This window comes from Melozone crissalis, unplaced genomic scaffold (genome assembly GCF_028551555.1).
Source record: "Melozone crissalis strain CALT ecotype California unplaced genomic scaffold, PUWL_Pcris_2 ptg000013l_1, whole genome shotgun sequence".
Lineage (NCBI taxonomy): Eukaryota > Metazoa > Chordata > Aves > Passeriformes > Passerellidae > Melozone > Melozone crissalis.
Window position 1 is genome coordinate 37572753 of NW_026535791.1, and position 14354 is coordinate 37587106.

At 36.1% G+C, this 14354-nt stretch overlaps 1 protein-coding gene across 4 annotated transcripts in view; it reads right to left on the reverse strand.

Annotated features, from left to right (window-relative positions):
• FGF14 (fibroblast growth factor 14) overlaps nt 1-14354 on the reverse strand; it is a 380110-nt gene that overhangs the window by 91846 nt on the left and 273910 nt on the right. For 3 of the 4 annotated variants that reach the window (XM_054271342.1, XM_054271345.1, XM_054271343.1), the window contains one exon: nt 1163-1273. The exons of the other annotated variant lie outside the window; for it this stretch is intronic. In XM_054271342.1, the coding sequence (XP_054127317.1) occupies nt 1163-1273 (111 nt within the window). The remainder of the gene's footprint in view (nt 1-1162; nt 1274-14354) is intronic. 4 annotated transcript variants of the gene reach the window in all.

A 14354-nucleotide genomic window follows, 5' to 3' on the forward strand; every position in this document is an offset into this window, starting at 1 on the left:
GACACAGAGGGAAGAAAAGAAAGAAGGATGGGGGTGGGATGGGGAGGACATGGAAGGGGAACAAAAACACTTGAAAAACAAGCAGAGAGGTACACATAAAAATATATTCAACAACTTTTCTCTATTAAAAAAACTCCAAACCAAACAATAAAAGGTGATCATGCTATCTGCTGATGAAAGGTGTTAAAAATGACAACTAAAATAGGAACCTTACCAATGTAAGGCAGAAATCTCAAATACTTTAATTTCTGCAGCCTAATTTCAACATTTTTAAGGAAACGAAGGGTTATTTATATATGCATAATAAGTGTATTAAATGCATAATTGTGTATTGAAAGTGCTTAAAATAAAATTTGAGATGACACAGAAATGTTACTTAAATATGACATGATAATTAAAATAAACAAAACACAAATCAACTGTTTCTAGAGTAAGAATAGGTTTGTTTAATTACCATTTGCAGCTGAAGTTATCAAACATATATATGCTCATTGAACAAAAATACGTAGCAGTATCACAGGAAAAGCATACCAAAGCAGCAACCCACACAGCCTTTCAAGACCTCTTTTGTTTGGAACATTTTTAAAAACTGCCACTTTTGCCATCTCTACAGTGGCAAAAATCTCTTAACAGCATTGGAATTCTGGCTGGCAAAGGATTTTTTGCCCCAAATTTTTTAGTACCTTCAGCAAGTTAATTTAGCATGTGTTTTATGAAGGTCTTTGATTTGCTTGTAAATTTGGATTTTTCTGGGAAATTTAGTTTCCACGTCTTGTTGTTTCTTTGTTATTTATTGGAAGACAAGAAATTTTTGTTAGATGAGCAGTTCTTATTAAAAATTATTTTAATATAATTTTACCACTTTTATAAAATTACCAGAAGACATTCATTGGCCTAAATATCTCCCTCCTAAGGTCTGTGACCTCTCAACGCCTTCCCCTTCCAGAGGCAACACATTTAGGCCAATGTCCTGCACGAGCCATGCTGGTGGTCACCAGGCTTCGAAGGGACAGAACCCTCCTCCCTGGGACACCACACATTCAGAAACCCTCCAAAGGCAGGCAGGCAGGCAGGCAGGCATTCCCACGGTGCCTGTGCAAACACATTCGAGCGGTGCGGTCTGCGGGTGCGATTAAGACATTCCCCTGGGGCAGTCACTTACTAGAATTACTGCTGTCATCCTTGGTTCCATCGAGACTTCCATCGGGGTGCATTTGCAAGTAGTAGCCTTGCCTGCAATATAACCTGGTCACTATACCCTTGAGCTGGGGATCTGAAAGACAAACATATTTTGTCACTAGCCTCAAAACTTTTTCCAAGAGTTATCCCCTACTTCTCTCACTGTAGGAGGATGTTTGGTGAAGCAGCAATGCTGTCTTAAAAGTAAGTACTACAACAGGATGTGTGCTGATGGAGATGGAGAAAATCTCTCTGCAGAGTGTTGTTAGGTCAGTTCTATGTCCTGTTCTCTACCTCCAACATTCTTCATTATAATTAATACAGGTAAAACAGAGAAAAAAAGAACATCCGAAATACCCACAGACAAAAGCTTAAACCATATTAAGCCCTGCAAAAAATTGTAGACTTCAGCAACAAGTTTTATAGGAACTAACAAAACATTTGAAAAACCCTACTGGTTTCATATATGTTAGCAACTCACTGTACTGCACATAAGTTTCAAGGAAACTGGGAGGAAAAGGTCTGTTACCTGTCCTATCAAAAGCGGTAAACTTATCAAGTACAATTTGTAACAGTACCATCTGAAGTTCCCAGAATATTTTAAGCAAGCTAAAAGCAGATCCAACTCACCTGCCCTCTCCCAACCCCCATGGAAAACACTCACAAACAGGGCAAGATATAACCTTTACTCAGCAGAAAGAGAAAGCTGAAAAAGCTCTCAGTAAGATAAAGCTAGGGGAAATCCAGCTAGCTGGGAACAATGAAGTTTCTCCATTTAATACCCTGCGTTTATGAAAGCAGCCAAGAATTGGGCAGGGAGTGCCGAGCCACAAACTTTGATTCACAGCACAAATGCTGCCTTACCAAACCACAAACTGAGCTGTTAGAAAATTATTTCAGAGAAAGAAGGCATCACATCTTTAAAAAATTCAACAGAACTACCTCTAGGTGATATCAGTATTAATATTGTTAAACATTAACTATTAGGCCAAGTTCCAGACGGCCAGTACATAAATTTTTGAGAACATTGGCATTAAAATATCTATATCATATCACGCTCTGCTGTGCAATAATGAATTAAATTCATAAATACTTTGATACAGATATATAATAAAATAAACATGTGAACTTCAAAGGAAGACAGAAAGTATTTTCATGCATGCCTGTGGGCAGAATACAAAATTTGTGTATAATTGCTCTCACAATTTATCATGCTGGGTTACTTAGAGTATCCTAAGGGGACGTGAAAACAAACAGTGATAAACAAAACTGCCTCTGAATGGTATCTACTGGAATTTCTGTAGAGGCTCAGTTCTATGGAATTATCCTGCAAACATTTTTATTTAATACCCAAATTACAAAGTCATATTAAACAATAAGCCCATGAATTAAAAATATAAGTTGAACTGTAAATATAATAAAAAACTGTTACTATAAATAGTAATACTGTAAGACTTCTGAGGCATGAAAATAAATAATATGGACAATCAAAGATCAAAATATAAGCATATTGCAACTTAAATTTTTAAAATTTATTTAAACTGGAAATTATGCTTTCTGTTAATTTTACATTATCAAAAGTTTGTCTTTATCTATGAATACTCAGAAACAAATATTTAAAAAATTTAAACATGTCAAACTGTAATTCATTTGAATGTATTATCTCCATCAATTTCATCAGGTGATTCAAAAGTATTTTCATAATTTCAAATTGAAAATTGAGTTCATTTTACACAGGCACTATTCCTGTCAATGTGTGCTTTCAATGTGTACTTCAAATTGACAGTTTTAAACATGCTTGCTTAACACTCATTAAAAAGGCATCTTTAAAGACTAAATAAAAGTATAATAAAATATTTTAAAACTAGATCTTAAAAAATTATTAACAGGAAAAGTATCAGCATTTTGAAAAGCACTTTCTATACCCAAGGAGTCATGAATAAATGATTTTTTATCAACATTTTCTAGTGTAAAGAAGCTTCATAGGAAGGCAAAGTACAGTCAACTCACTGTCACCAGCTGGTTACATCTATTGCTTCAAGGGAAAAATGTCAAACTTACAAGTCAGTTCCAAAGTTTTTTTTTTCTTTATACTCATTCATTTTTCTAAATTGAAAAATTAAATATAATTTCTAATAATTATTCACATGTTTTCATCAAAAGCATTATTTAAAATTAACCCTGCTTTACCAGCTATCCAAAATTATATCTGAATGAAAGTGAAATGACACATCAATCTTGAGGCAAGTCATAATAAGCAATAGTCAGAAAGACTACTCCATACAGCTTCAAGGTAAATATCTCCAAGATGAAGCAGACAATCCTGCCAGGCAAGAAGTTTATCTCTTCTCTTTGCAGAAAGATAAATTATCCTTTCACATCCTTTTTGAGACATCTGAGCAGCAAGCAGAGAAGAGAAATCTGCTAGTCCCTGTATTTCTCTGGCATTTCATCTATCCTTTGTCTCTTAATAATATTAAAGGAACAGTCAGCTTCAGATGATTTGCAAATGAGTTTCTCAAATCCTTGTTGACCACACTTTAAAATTTTTTTACTGTCTTCTAGACAGCAGGAGTGAGCAACAATGCACAAAAACAAGAGCAGAAGACTGGTGGTGCCTGTCCACAGGTGTACTGGGTGTGCCACCTTTATATAACTCTCACCAGAGTGACAAAGACAGACAGACCAGCATTCATCCTTACCCTTTAGCCCCCACACTTGCTTTTATCTTCCCATGTGTAAGAGAAAGAAAATGGCAAGAAAATACAGCAAAAAAAAAAAAAAAAAAAGAAAAAACCAACCAGAAACGGGATGAGAGCAGAAAACCTCAGCAAAGAGCTCCTAGTTCTCATGATTTTATCATAGAAATTTTGTTACTAGTTCTCTTTGGGTCCTAGCTGCCACAGTGAGGTTATTTTGTGAACGATATAATTTATATTCAATTTCAAACACCTTGATTTCAGGGCAAATGAAACTAAAAAAAGCAAACTTGACCGTGCATCAAAAATTATGGAACAGTTCGACATCTCCTAATGATTTTCATCTATCTTTTTTTGCACCTTGATTTCTGAGGTTGAATAGTTCGGCATGACATGTCAGCAATGCCATACATTGGGAAAAATTATTCTGACTTAGAGGTTGTCTCTTAAAATTCAAAGCTGTACCAAATGGACAAAGCAACAGCTTCTCAAGCCTCTCTTCCACAGCAATCTGTGTGACAGCAGCTACTTGCAGCCCACTTTTCTTGCTTTTTTTCCTTGTCAGTGGTGATGGCAGGATGCATGATTGCAGCTAGCATGAACACTCTGTCAGTAGCTTTTCTGATGTTCTCAACAAAGGCAGAGTTTAATTAAGATGTCTTCTCTCTCAAATAGTGGCTACAAAAATGGCTTTGCATTAACTCATGACAGGCTGAGTGCAGCTTTTGCTCTAGCACAATTATGACACTTCATGTTTTGTATTCTGAATATTTTCTGTTCACAGAGAGAATGACTTTCACATGTACTTCCCCACTCCAACACGCTGCCAGGACAGATGTATTTAGAAACTATACAGATTTAAAATAAACTAGGAAAAAAACTTATTAAATATGAGTGTTAACATATAGTTGAATTTAAAACACTAAAAGAACAGCGGTGAATATGCCTATTGTATATTTTAAAAATTAGTCCCTTTGAGTCCACTGGAGTTTTAAGGTTTAGTTTTTACCAGAGAAAAGCTTTTTTTTTTTTCAACTGTCATTATTTATTTCCTCTCTCTTCTGTGCAAAGGTACTAAATAAAAGTCTGCTGACAAGCAAATGCTTAATGGGGGGGATAGTCTCACATCAACTCACATTCTTATGGAGAATAAACTGCACTATCCAGTCAGCCACCAGTCTGCCACAAAATTAGTTGCTCCGTGAGCCAGGTAAATGTCAGTATTTAGGGGTACATTCTGCTCAGATAGCAGAGCATCAAACCCATGATAACAGCTCCAGGTACTTCATGTTTTACTCGTCCTTATTCTTTGCACTTTCGTCCAGCAGTTTTCACCTGTGGATATTTTAGTACTTAAAGTACCACTCATATAAAGTACCACTCATACCAGGGAAAAAAAAAAAACAACCCCAGAGCATTTTTTATTTAAGGTTTATGGTACTCTTATAGTCACCATGACTTGGCTGTCATGTCTTGCTCACTGATGCTGCTATGGTCAGCATTTGTCAGGAATCTTCTCCCTCATCTATTAAACTTTATTGAAATATAATAAACCCCCATTATAATCTGCATTCAGATTTTTTTTAAAAGTCTACCCCCTCAAATCCTGCAACCACAAAATTCCTTTTGCACCTGGGACGTAACATATCCATCCAAAGTCCAGAGAGTCTCATCCACTCCAGGCACACCTCCCTATTATTTTGTAAGACCCAGAAAGGGCAAAAAGCCCCTTTTCTTGACTTCTCACAGAAGAGTACTCTAACAGTAGTGTGTGTCTAAGCTGCGTTGGACTGGATTCTTGCTATCTCTCTTGCTGAAGTGTCTCTACGTTGTATAATTAATTACCCCCCTGCAGGCAAGTTAGACCCCATCCACTATACCACACCCTTACCAACTTCTGCACAGACACTTACTGTTGCTTTAGATTAATGTCTGGATACTTTTTCAAACTTAACAGACATCTCTGTAGTGCTTAGTATTTTAGAAACTTTCCACTAACGAATTCAGCACTGCAAGCACGGAAAAAATTCCACGTAAAAATTAAATTTTCTTTTTTGGATTATTCTCATTTCCGGTATTTCAGTTCCCACCGTAACGCTTTTCCCAGTTTTCAAAAGTCATCTTCTTCTCAAGTGTGCTGCTTCTGCTATATTGCAACAGTACTCAAACAGGTACAGTCGTTACAGATGGTCATATCACATTGCACCTTGTTTATGCCAAGCCTTGCATTGTCATTCCAGCACATAAAAGTGCAGGGTCCTCTGAAATGTTATTCAATCGCAACAGCAAGCTTCCTGAAGCAAGCACATTGCCAATGGGGAATTCAAAATGCAGAACCTTGTATTTCATTTAAAGGTGATAAAATCCTAAATAGGTATCTAAAACCATCCCTCGTTATTAAAGTCTTCAGCTGTTCCAGTGATATAGCTCTTGCATTCAAAAGCTTTATATACTCTTAACTTCTTTATCAGACTGTCCTATCATCTGATGTCTTACATTTCCAAGTTTCTGATTGCTTTTTTTACTTTCTCTCATTGTTACCAGAAATAATAAAATTTGAACATTTATTTTATATGCTAGTGCTCTCTCATTTTAATAATATTTTTTCAATATCTCACAATATGCATTAGAAAACTAAACTTTAATTAAAACCCAAGAGAAAAATATTTTTGAAAGAAAGTTTTGCTCTATTCAGGGCAAAAGGAAAAAGCACATAATGTGAACTCAGAAAAGCAATAGCTTTCATTATTCCCTGTTCCCATAAGTAATAATAGTACTTGTTCTGAAACGAGGTGGCTTTCTCTTTGCTCACTTATTTTTCCGCTCTTATGATGATTACAGGGCACTCAACTTTGGTGTTTATTTTTAACTCTACTTTTTGTCCGTTTATGCCTCACATCACAAGCTCATCTCCTGCAGAACCCCGCTTTGAGAGCGCGGTTAGGAGACAGAGAGTCCTCCCACGCTCCTGGGCTGCCATTGTCGTTGGCACTTCCACAGCGTTTATGAAATTTCCTGGTAAACTATGAAAGCAGGCTGGAGTTCTGCAAAATGGTTGCTTTTCTTAAAAGCCCCCTTTGTGCTGGCATCCTTGTCTTTGTGTTGCAAATGTTTTTATGTTAATAGGAAAATGTGCTCCCTTTACATTTGTGGGTGCTGACATTTTGTCTCTGGGCCTCACAATGCATTTAAAAGTACATAAGCCTTGTTTCTTGCTATATGGCTTTACTCGAACAAATTTGATCATCAACAGAATTACAGGAACTTGGCTGCTAGCTGGGATAATTTATATCTGTTCAGACTTACAACTTGATTGGATTCAATAGACTTGTCTACAGTGTAACAATTAACATCCTCCTTTACCAGACATATTATTTTGAAGGGTATTTTTTGGAAATGGAAGAAGATTAGATTGTTCAGAAAACACTTCTTTCCAAAATCAATATTTTACACGAGCATGGTAGCTGAATTTTAGTAAATTCATTAAATAATTTACATTTCTCTTCCTACTGGACTATACTGTATAAATCTGATGGTTCTGATCTTGCAACAGATGGATTTTTTGGAAAATTCCTGCCTAAAACCTGCCTTCCACTTTTGACCTATATTTCTTCTACTAAAATTCACTAAAATTCAAAACTAAACTAATTCACTAAAACAAACTAAAATTCAAATTCCTTAATATCTAAATGATATCTCAACTTATGTTATACATAGGAATACTGAGAAGAAGCTGGTCTCTACTGCCAAGTTTACTTAGAAAGCACCAGTCACAGATTAATACGTTTAACTAAAAAGCATGATCTTCCATTAATGAAAAAGCCCCATCTCAGCAACTATATTCAGCCCCATCTCAGCCCCATCTCAGCCCCATCTCAGCCCCATCTCAGCCCCATCTCAGCAACTATATTCACTTTCTCAATTTACTCTGAAACACTAAAATTTCTACTGTCTAAATTCCATGTTAGAGAAGTCTTGCTATTACAGTTTTTATTTGTTCTTTTCATTTTACATAAACCTAAAAAATACCCAATACGTCTTACTGAACCTTATTAATGTAGATAAAATAACATTCTAGTAACATGTTTTGGAGCTGTTCCTGTACTCAACCATCTTGGCTCTACCTGGCATATTCTTGATTCTAAATTGCAACAGCAAAACATTAACATTATAAAAAATACTGCTTAATGTTTCTCTTGAAAAGAAAAAAACATCAAGTAATAGATCCCAGAAATAGGTAATTTGGGTCTTCAATTTGCAATAATCTCTACTTTGTTATCTTTCCATGAAAAGCCTTTGCCAAACACTAAATGTAATTTTGCTCACACTCAAAAATATCAAAGTACAATAACATGACAGCTTCTATTACCATTTAACCTATGTATAAACTTTGACTAATGCACTGCCCCTAGAATCAGTAAATAAATGGGATTTATGAATGAGATTTCTCTAAAGATGACACTGAATGTTGAAAGCACAATAGGATGGGCATAGATGGCCTTTACATGTGTAACTGAATTTATTTCATATAGCACCTAACTCACCAAAGAATGAATTTGATACTCCCCTTCCTAAATAATTTCTGGTTTTAGAAGTCAATGTTTAAATACTGCATTTATTTTCACAAGCTTTACTACTTATCTCCTTGCATGCTGCATTACTAAGCAACGAACTTTCACCAACTGACTTAGAAATAATTTTCAAAGTGCCCAAACAGTCTATTTTACAAGTATTCAAAGCCATCAGGGTAATTGTTAATGGAGAGAGGATAACAGGACAATTTTAATGCAAAGTATTGAATTCTACTCGACATTCCATTTCAGGAAGCTTCAATAACATCAAGTGGCAGGGGTCTTTAACTGTTCTTGCCAATGGCTCAAAATATTGAAATAATCCATTCACATTACATTCAAGAAATGTTAGTTTATAAACTAGTCTTAAAATTGGAGAAAAACAGAAGATGCACTGCCAATGAACTGGGACAAAGAAGATTTTTTTCCTAGTTGGAAGTAAAAATTAGAAATTTTAAAATATACAATCATAGACTCATTTCATTTGGAAAGACCTTTAAGATGTTAAGTCCTACTGTTAACCCAGCGCTGCTACATCCACCACCATGTTCCTTAGCGCCAAATCTATACATCTTTTATATACTTTTATACTTTGATATGCTCCCAGGGATGATGACTCTTGGGGCAGCCTGTTTCAATGCTTTCCCCCTTCCAGTGAAGAAATTTTTTTCTAATATCCAACACAAACCTCCCCTGTTACAACTTGAGGCCATTTCCTCTTGTCCTGCCACTCATTACCTGGGAGAAGTGGCTGACCCCCATCACACTCCTTTCAGGCAGCTGTAGAGAGATAAGGAGCCCCCTGAGCCTCCTTTCTTCCAGTCTGAACAAACTGCTGCTCCCTGCTCCCTCAGCCACCCCTGTAAGATTTTTTCTCATAAGATATGTCAGAGACACACTGCAGAGCAAAGATTCAATTTTCTTCGGCAGCTGAAGAACTTAAAAGCTTTTCTGATTTCAGGTGCAGCAGATTTCAAATATCTCCCAATGCAGCAGTCTCATTTTTTTACTGCCACCACAGATGCATTACTACATTTTATAAAATTTCAATAATCAAAAGTCGTCATTTCCACATGACAGTTTGCTGAGTTGAGTAGAATGAGTTGAGATTTGTGCAGGTTTAAATACATAAATCAGAAAGGCAAAAGAAACAGGAATTATTCTTTTTCATTAGTACTAATGATTTAGTGCTCAAATGTAAACACCTGAATAACTAAATAAAAGTATTAAGTAGTAACCAAAGATAAATAAATCTGTTTCAAATTTTAAAAACTAATTTAAAAGAAAATAAAGGTGTTGATAAAACAGTTACATCTTAATTTAGTATTCAATAATGTACAAAACAAAAAGATTTCTTCTTTATATCAGACAGGAAAATATTTACTGTGAAAAAATTTGGATCACTAAACTGACTTACAGCCTTTAAAAAAGTAGAAAAGTAAGAATTTTACTTAGTAGAACACTTTATATATTTATAAGTTATTATTTAATCCTTATGCTTTAACATAAACTCTCATTGTCAAACCATGTCATTCCCCAACACTGGCTGAACAGATTTCTTTACAAAGACAAAATTTGTTTACTAAGAAATTGCAGCAAAATGAGATCTGTTAAGTACAAATTGCATTTCAGTCCTCTTCATGAAGAAGCAATATTACTGGAGATGCAGGAATCCAAAGGAATATTGATTGAGAAATGGATAATCCCATTGTGAGAAAGAAATAAATATATTTCCATATTTGTTATTAGTTAAGAACATTATTCTCTATAAAGCAAGATTACAGAGGTTCCATCAGAAAAGGGGACATTTGCGCTGTTAGTATGAATACAACAACTTATTTACTTGAAAAATATTTATTTGTCTAGGAAAGCATGAATGCACTGGCATTAATTCTTATAGAAGAGCTACAAAAGAATTTTTTATATCATTACACATACAGTGTCATTAGCAAATTTTAAACAATTTAAATAGCACTACATTCCTCTTTCACAAAGGGTTGCTGTTTTCACTTATAAACTCCAAAACCACTAAGAGCAACAGAAGTGAAAAGAAGGAAGCATTACAAAAAAAAGTATAATAGAATATGTTCTGCTTTTAAAATTTATTTATGTATCAAGAAATTACATACCCAAGAAATGTGATGAGTTACCAGAAGTGGATTAGTGAGAACTATTTGTACCAGAAATAGCAAGTCATAATAAAGATGAACTTCTTTCTTTTTTTGCAGTGTAACTAATTGTTGCCTGGGAATGCTCTTTAACCAGGCAAAAAATAGCAGACTATTTCCTATATTTTATTCTACTATTTGCAGAAGCACTTGCACGTTTTCTTTGTGAGATGGAGAGACAGAAAGAAAAGCAATGCACTGCTGCTCTCATTTCCCGAGATAATTTTTTTCCAAAATCTCCCTGTGAGAAAGAGAAAAGTCCATTCAGCCTGCAGATTGCAAGGCTTTGTAATCTGTGGTATTAAACACCATTCAGAAATCCTAAGAGTAGCAGCTTGAAAAACTGATTTTCAAACTGAGACAAGAAAATAATCCCCTGCACTTGAAGAACAGAGTCTGAATCTTTTCAAATTCTGAATAAGGGAATAATTTCTTCTATCATTGGTATGCCTCTTCACTGAAACTATTCTCTGCTTATTTTTTGAGTTTGAGGTTAACTTGGGCCACACCTTCAAGGCTTTTTTGTCTTCTCCTCATCTCTGCTACCCAAGAAAACTTGGAATACACAGAAAGAAAACAAACTATTATGAAGTTGCATGACCCCAGGATCTGGGCTTTAAGGAAATCAGCAGAATTTGACACTAATGATACAGGACAATCACAGGAAACTGACAAGCAGTCACTCAGCTCAAACCTCTTTGAGGGACTTCAGCACAAACAACTTTGCTTCTCTAGAACTTCTCTTTTTTCAAGATCGACTCTAGCAAGAACAAAAAGGCATGGCTACAACTGGCAAATTCCATTTATTTTACCTAATGCTCCTGAAGATAAAAAAAACAAATCAAAAAACCCCAAACAAAATCAATCTGCTTATCCCACTTAGATTACCCTGTTTTGGAAACACTGTTTAGTCCAGATATTTAGCTAATAATCAGAAGTATACTCATAGCATCTACGAGAAAATGTGCAGAATCAGTTCAGATCAACTTGATTATTCACTAATAAGGAGTAAATCTTCCAGCTCTGAATCTTTTGATATTGTAGTGGTGACACACTGAGCAGAGACTACCCAGTCACTCACTGCCACCTACAGAAAATGAAAGTATTCTATAACATATCACAAAATTAAAAATACCTGCTAGGTTTTGGAGGACCTCAAAGTTGGTTCATGTTTTGATGATGCCCAAAAATACCTCAAAAACACTGATAGGTCTTTCAATCTCTAAATCTAAATTTTATTACAACACAGACCAGAACATATAGCTTTTAAATATATAACCTGAAAATGAAATAAAAAATAAGAGCTTTATAAGGAATCTCCCATCCTATCTAGTGAAATTTTGCAGTGATTTAGTGATCTGGCTTTTTTTACATCCTGCTTTGCCTCTCATCATGGAGAGCTGGCTATGAATCTAGCACACATACTTTCTTAACGTGTTCAGATTGCAAGCCTTCCTTCCACTGTTTCTCACATCCTCTCTTTCACTCTCTACCTACTGTCCTCTCATTCCTTTATTGTTTCCCAGCTGTATTCTTCTTCAGGTATTGTTTTCCAGCTGTGCATGCACAATAATAGACTATTCAAGAGGAATAAGATAACCCTCTACCCTGCTGTCCAATCAAATCTTAACTTCAATAACAAAATAGATTTGTAAGCTTATACAAATGAAACAAATTTGCCTTCAGTCACATATGTCCTTCTTTAAAAATGTAAAGAAATAGATTCTCTTCAGGCTGTGAACTTAACAGAAGATACAAACTCCACCTTGTAGCTACCAGGAAATGCAATGCAGTCTGTAATTTCAGGTTGTATCACAGAAGTGTATCAGCACAAAGACCCAAACCCACCAGGAACTTCCTCAACCATCCCGCTATCAAGGGCGTTTTGCAGAGTAGTGAGTCAGACTGAAGAACCACGGCAGTTCCAAATATGTATTCTCTGTCAAGATGTGTAGTACAAAACTGACAAAAAACCCCTAACCAAAATATAGTCTTCAAAGATCATGAGCTACCACATCTATAACTGTGGCTTCTTTCTTCACTGTCTGCTTGGCTAAAAGAGTTAAAAGCATCATCATTCCTTGTCAAGTCTGGCATTATCTCTTAATTTCTTACAGATGTCCAATTATGTGTGGAGATACTAAATGAGGCAAATTCCAAACCTTCTTTTTTGGCATCTCTCAATAAAGTAACAGGTGACATTCATCTAACTACATATGAACATCTCCCCTGATGTAGTGTTCTTTAACTCTTTCAAGATGGAGTAGTGAGAAACACATAGCTTATTCTGAGGGACAGGCCACTGAATTAAGTACCCCTGAGAACGCTTACTTATGCACCCAAAACATCTATCATGTGCTCTTCAGACCTTTCACACTGAGGAGACACCAATGCTCTCTGCACTTTGGACAAGTCTTTCCCTCCAAAACTCAACTCCAGCCCTGTCAGACTATTCTGGTTGGACTAGAATTATGGCCAGCTCCAGACAGCTGCTCATTCACTCCTAGGTTGTGTTAGGAAACCTACCTATACTACAAACATGCCACCATATGGGCACAACTAAATTTAAACTAGCTTGCTTAGCAACCTCAACTATCAGCTGAGGATTTTTCTCACACCAGGACTTCCACTCCACCCTTCAATTTGAAGCTTGTCCTGAAAACCACTTTATAGAACATACAAGTTTAAATAGCATGTTTTAAAGAGAAATCAAAAGCAATTTCATTCTCCAGATCCACGTGCTACTGTAACAATGCATTGTGAGAGCCAGTCAGGACTGAGGTGTCTTTCACTAGCACTCAGGAGAGCCAACAGGTATGCTTCTAGAGAAAAAAATTACAGCATTTTCTGAGTATTAATATTAAACCCTCTTTAAATCTCTTATGCTTCCGGCACATTTATTATACCGACACCTCAAATGCTATTAGAAACTGAAAAATTACAGATATTGAAAAGTAAGAAATTTGTCCCTGGGATTTCCACAGCAACTTCTGCCTGTGCCTGGTGGTGCTGCAGTGACAGCTCTGCCCGCAGCCCAGAGCACGGAGCAGTTGTAACAAGGCCATGAATTTTACACTGTGATAATGTCCTAAAGACAGCTCTCAACTCAATGTTTCAGATTTCTTTAGCTCCCCAGTGCTGGGCCTGAGCTGCCTGTCCTTCCCTCATTTTTTAACCCTCACATGCCCTTACTCAGGCTGTCCAATGAGCAGTCCAAGGACTGATCTTCTGTACCATAGCAGAGGTATTGCTGGTGCTTCACCTGTAATACAGCAGGTGAAATATCATGTGCCTTCATATCCTAACACATCTCCAGTGCAGATTTACACACACTTCAAGAGGAACATAGCATAGCTGAAACACCTAGCACTTCTACTTTTCATCAGGATATAAATTCAAGCTTCTCCAGCTCCTATGGGCAGTCAGGACGAACAAGCAAACAGGATATTACTAATTTAGAAAACTATCTGAAATTAATCTATTTCCTTTTCAATGAAGCTCAACTTGTAGCAGAAGTCTTGTTTGTTTTCCAGAGAACTTTGAAAAAGTTCTCTGTTTCTCAACTCAAATACAGCAGAAGCGTCCAAGATAACCCCTCAGATTTGACACACAAGCCCAACTCCTTTCTCTACACAAAGTGAGGATTAGCCTTCATTATGCCTTATTAAGTTCTTCACTAAAATCTGTGGCAGCAGCCATATCAAGTGGGTTTCTAATTATTTCTACCTGTATGCAAA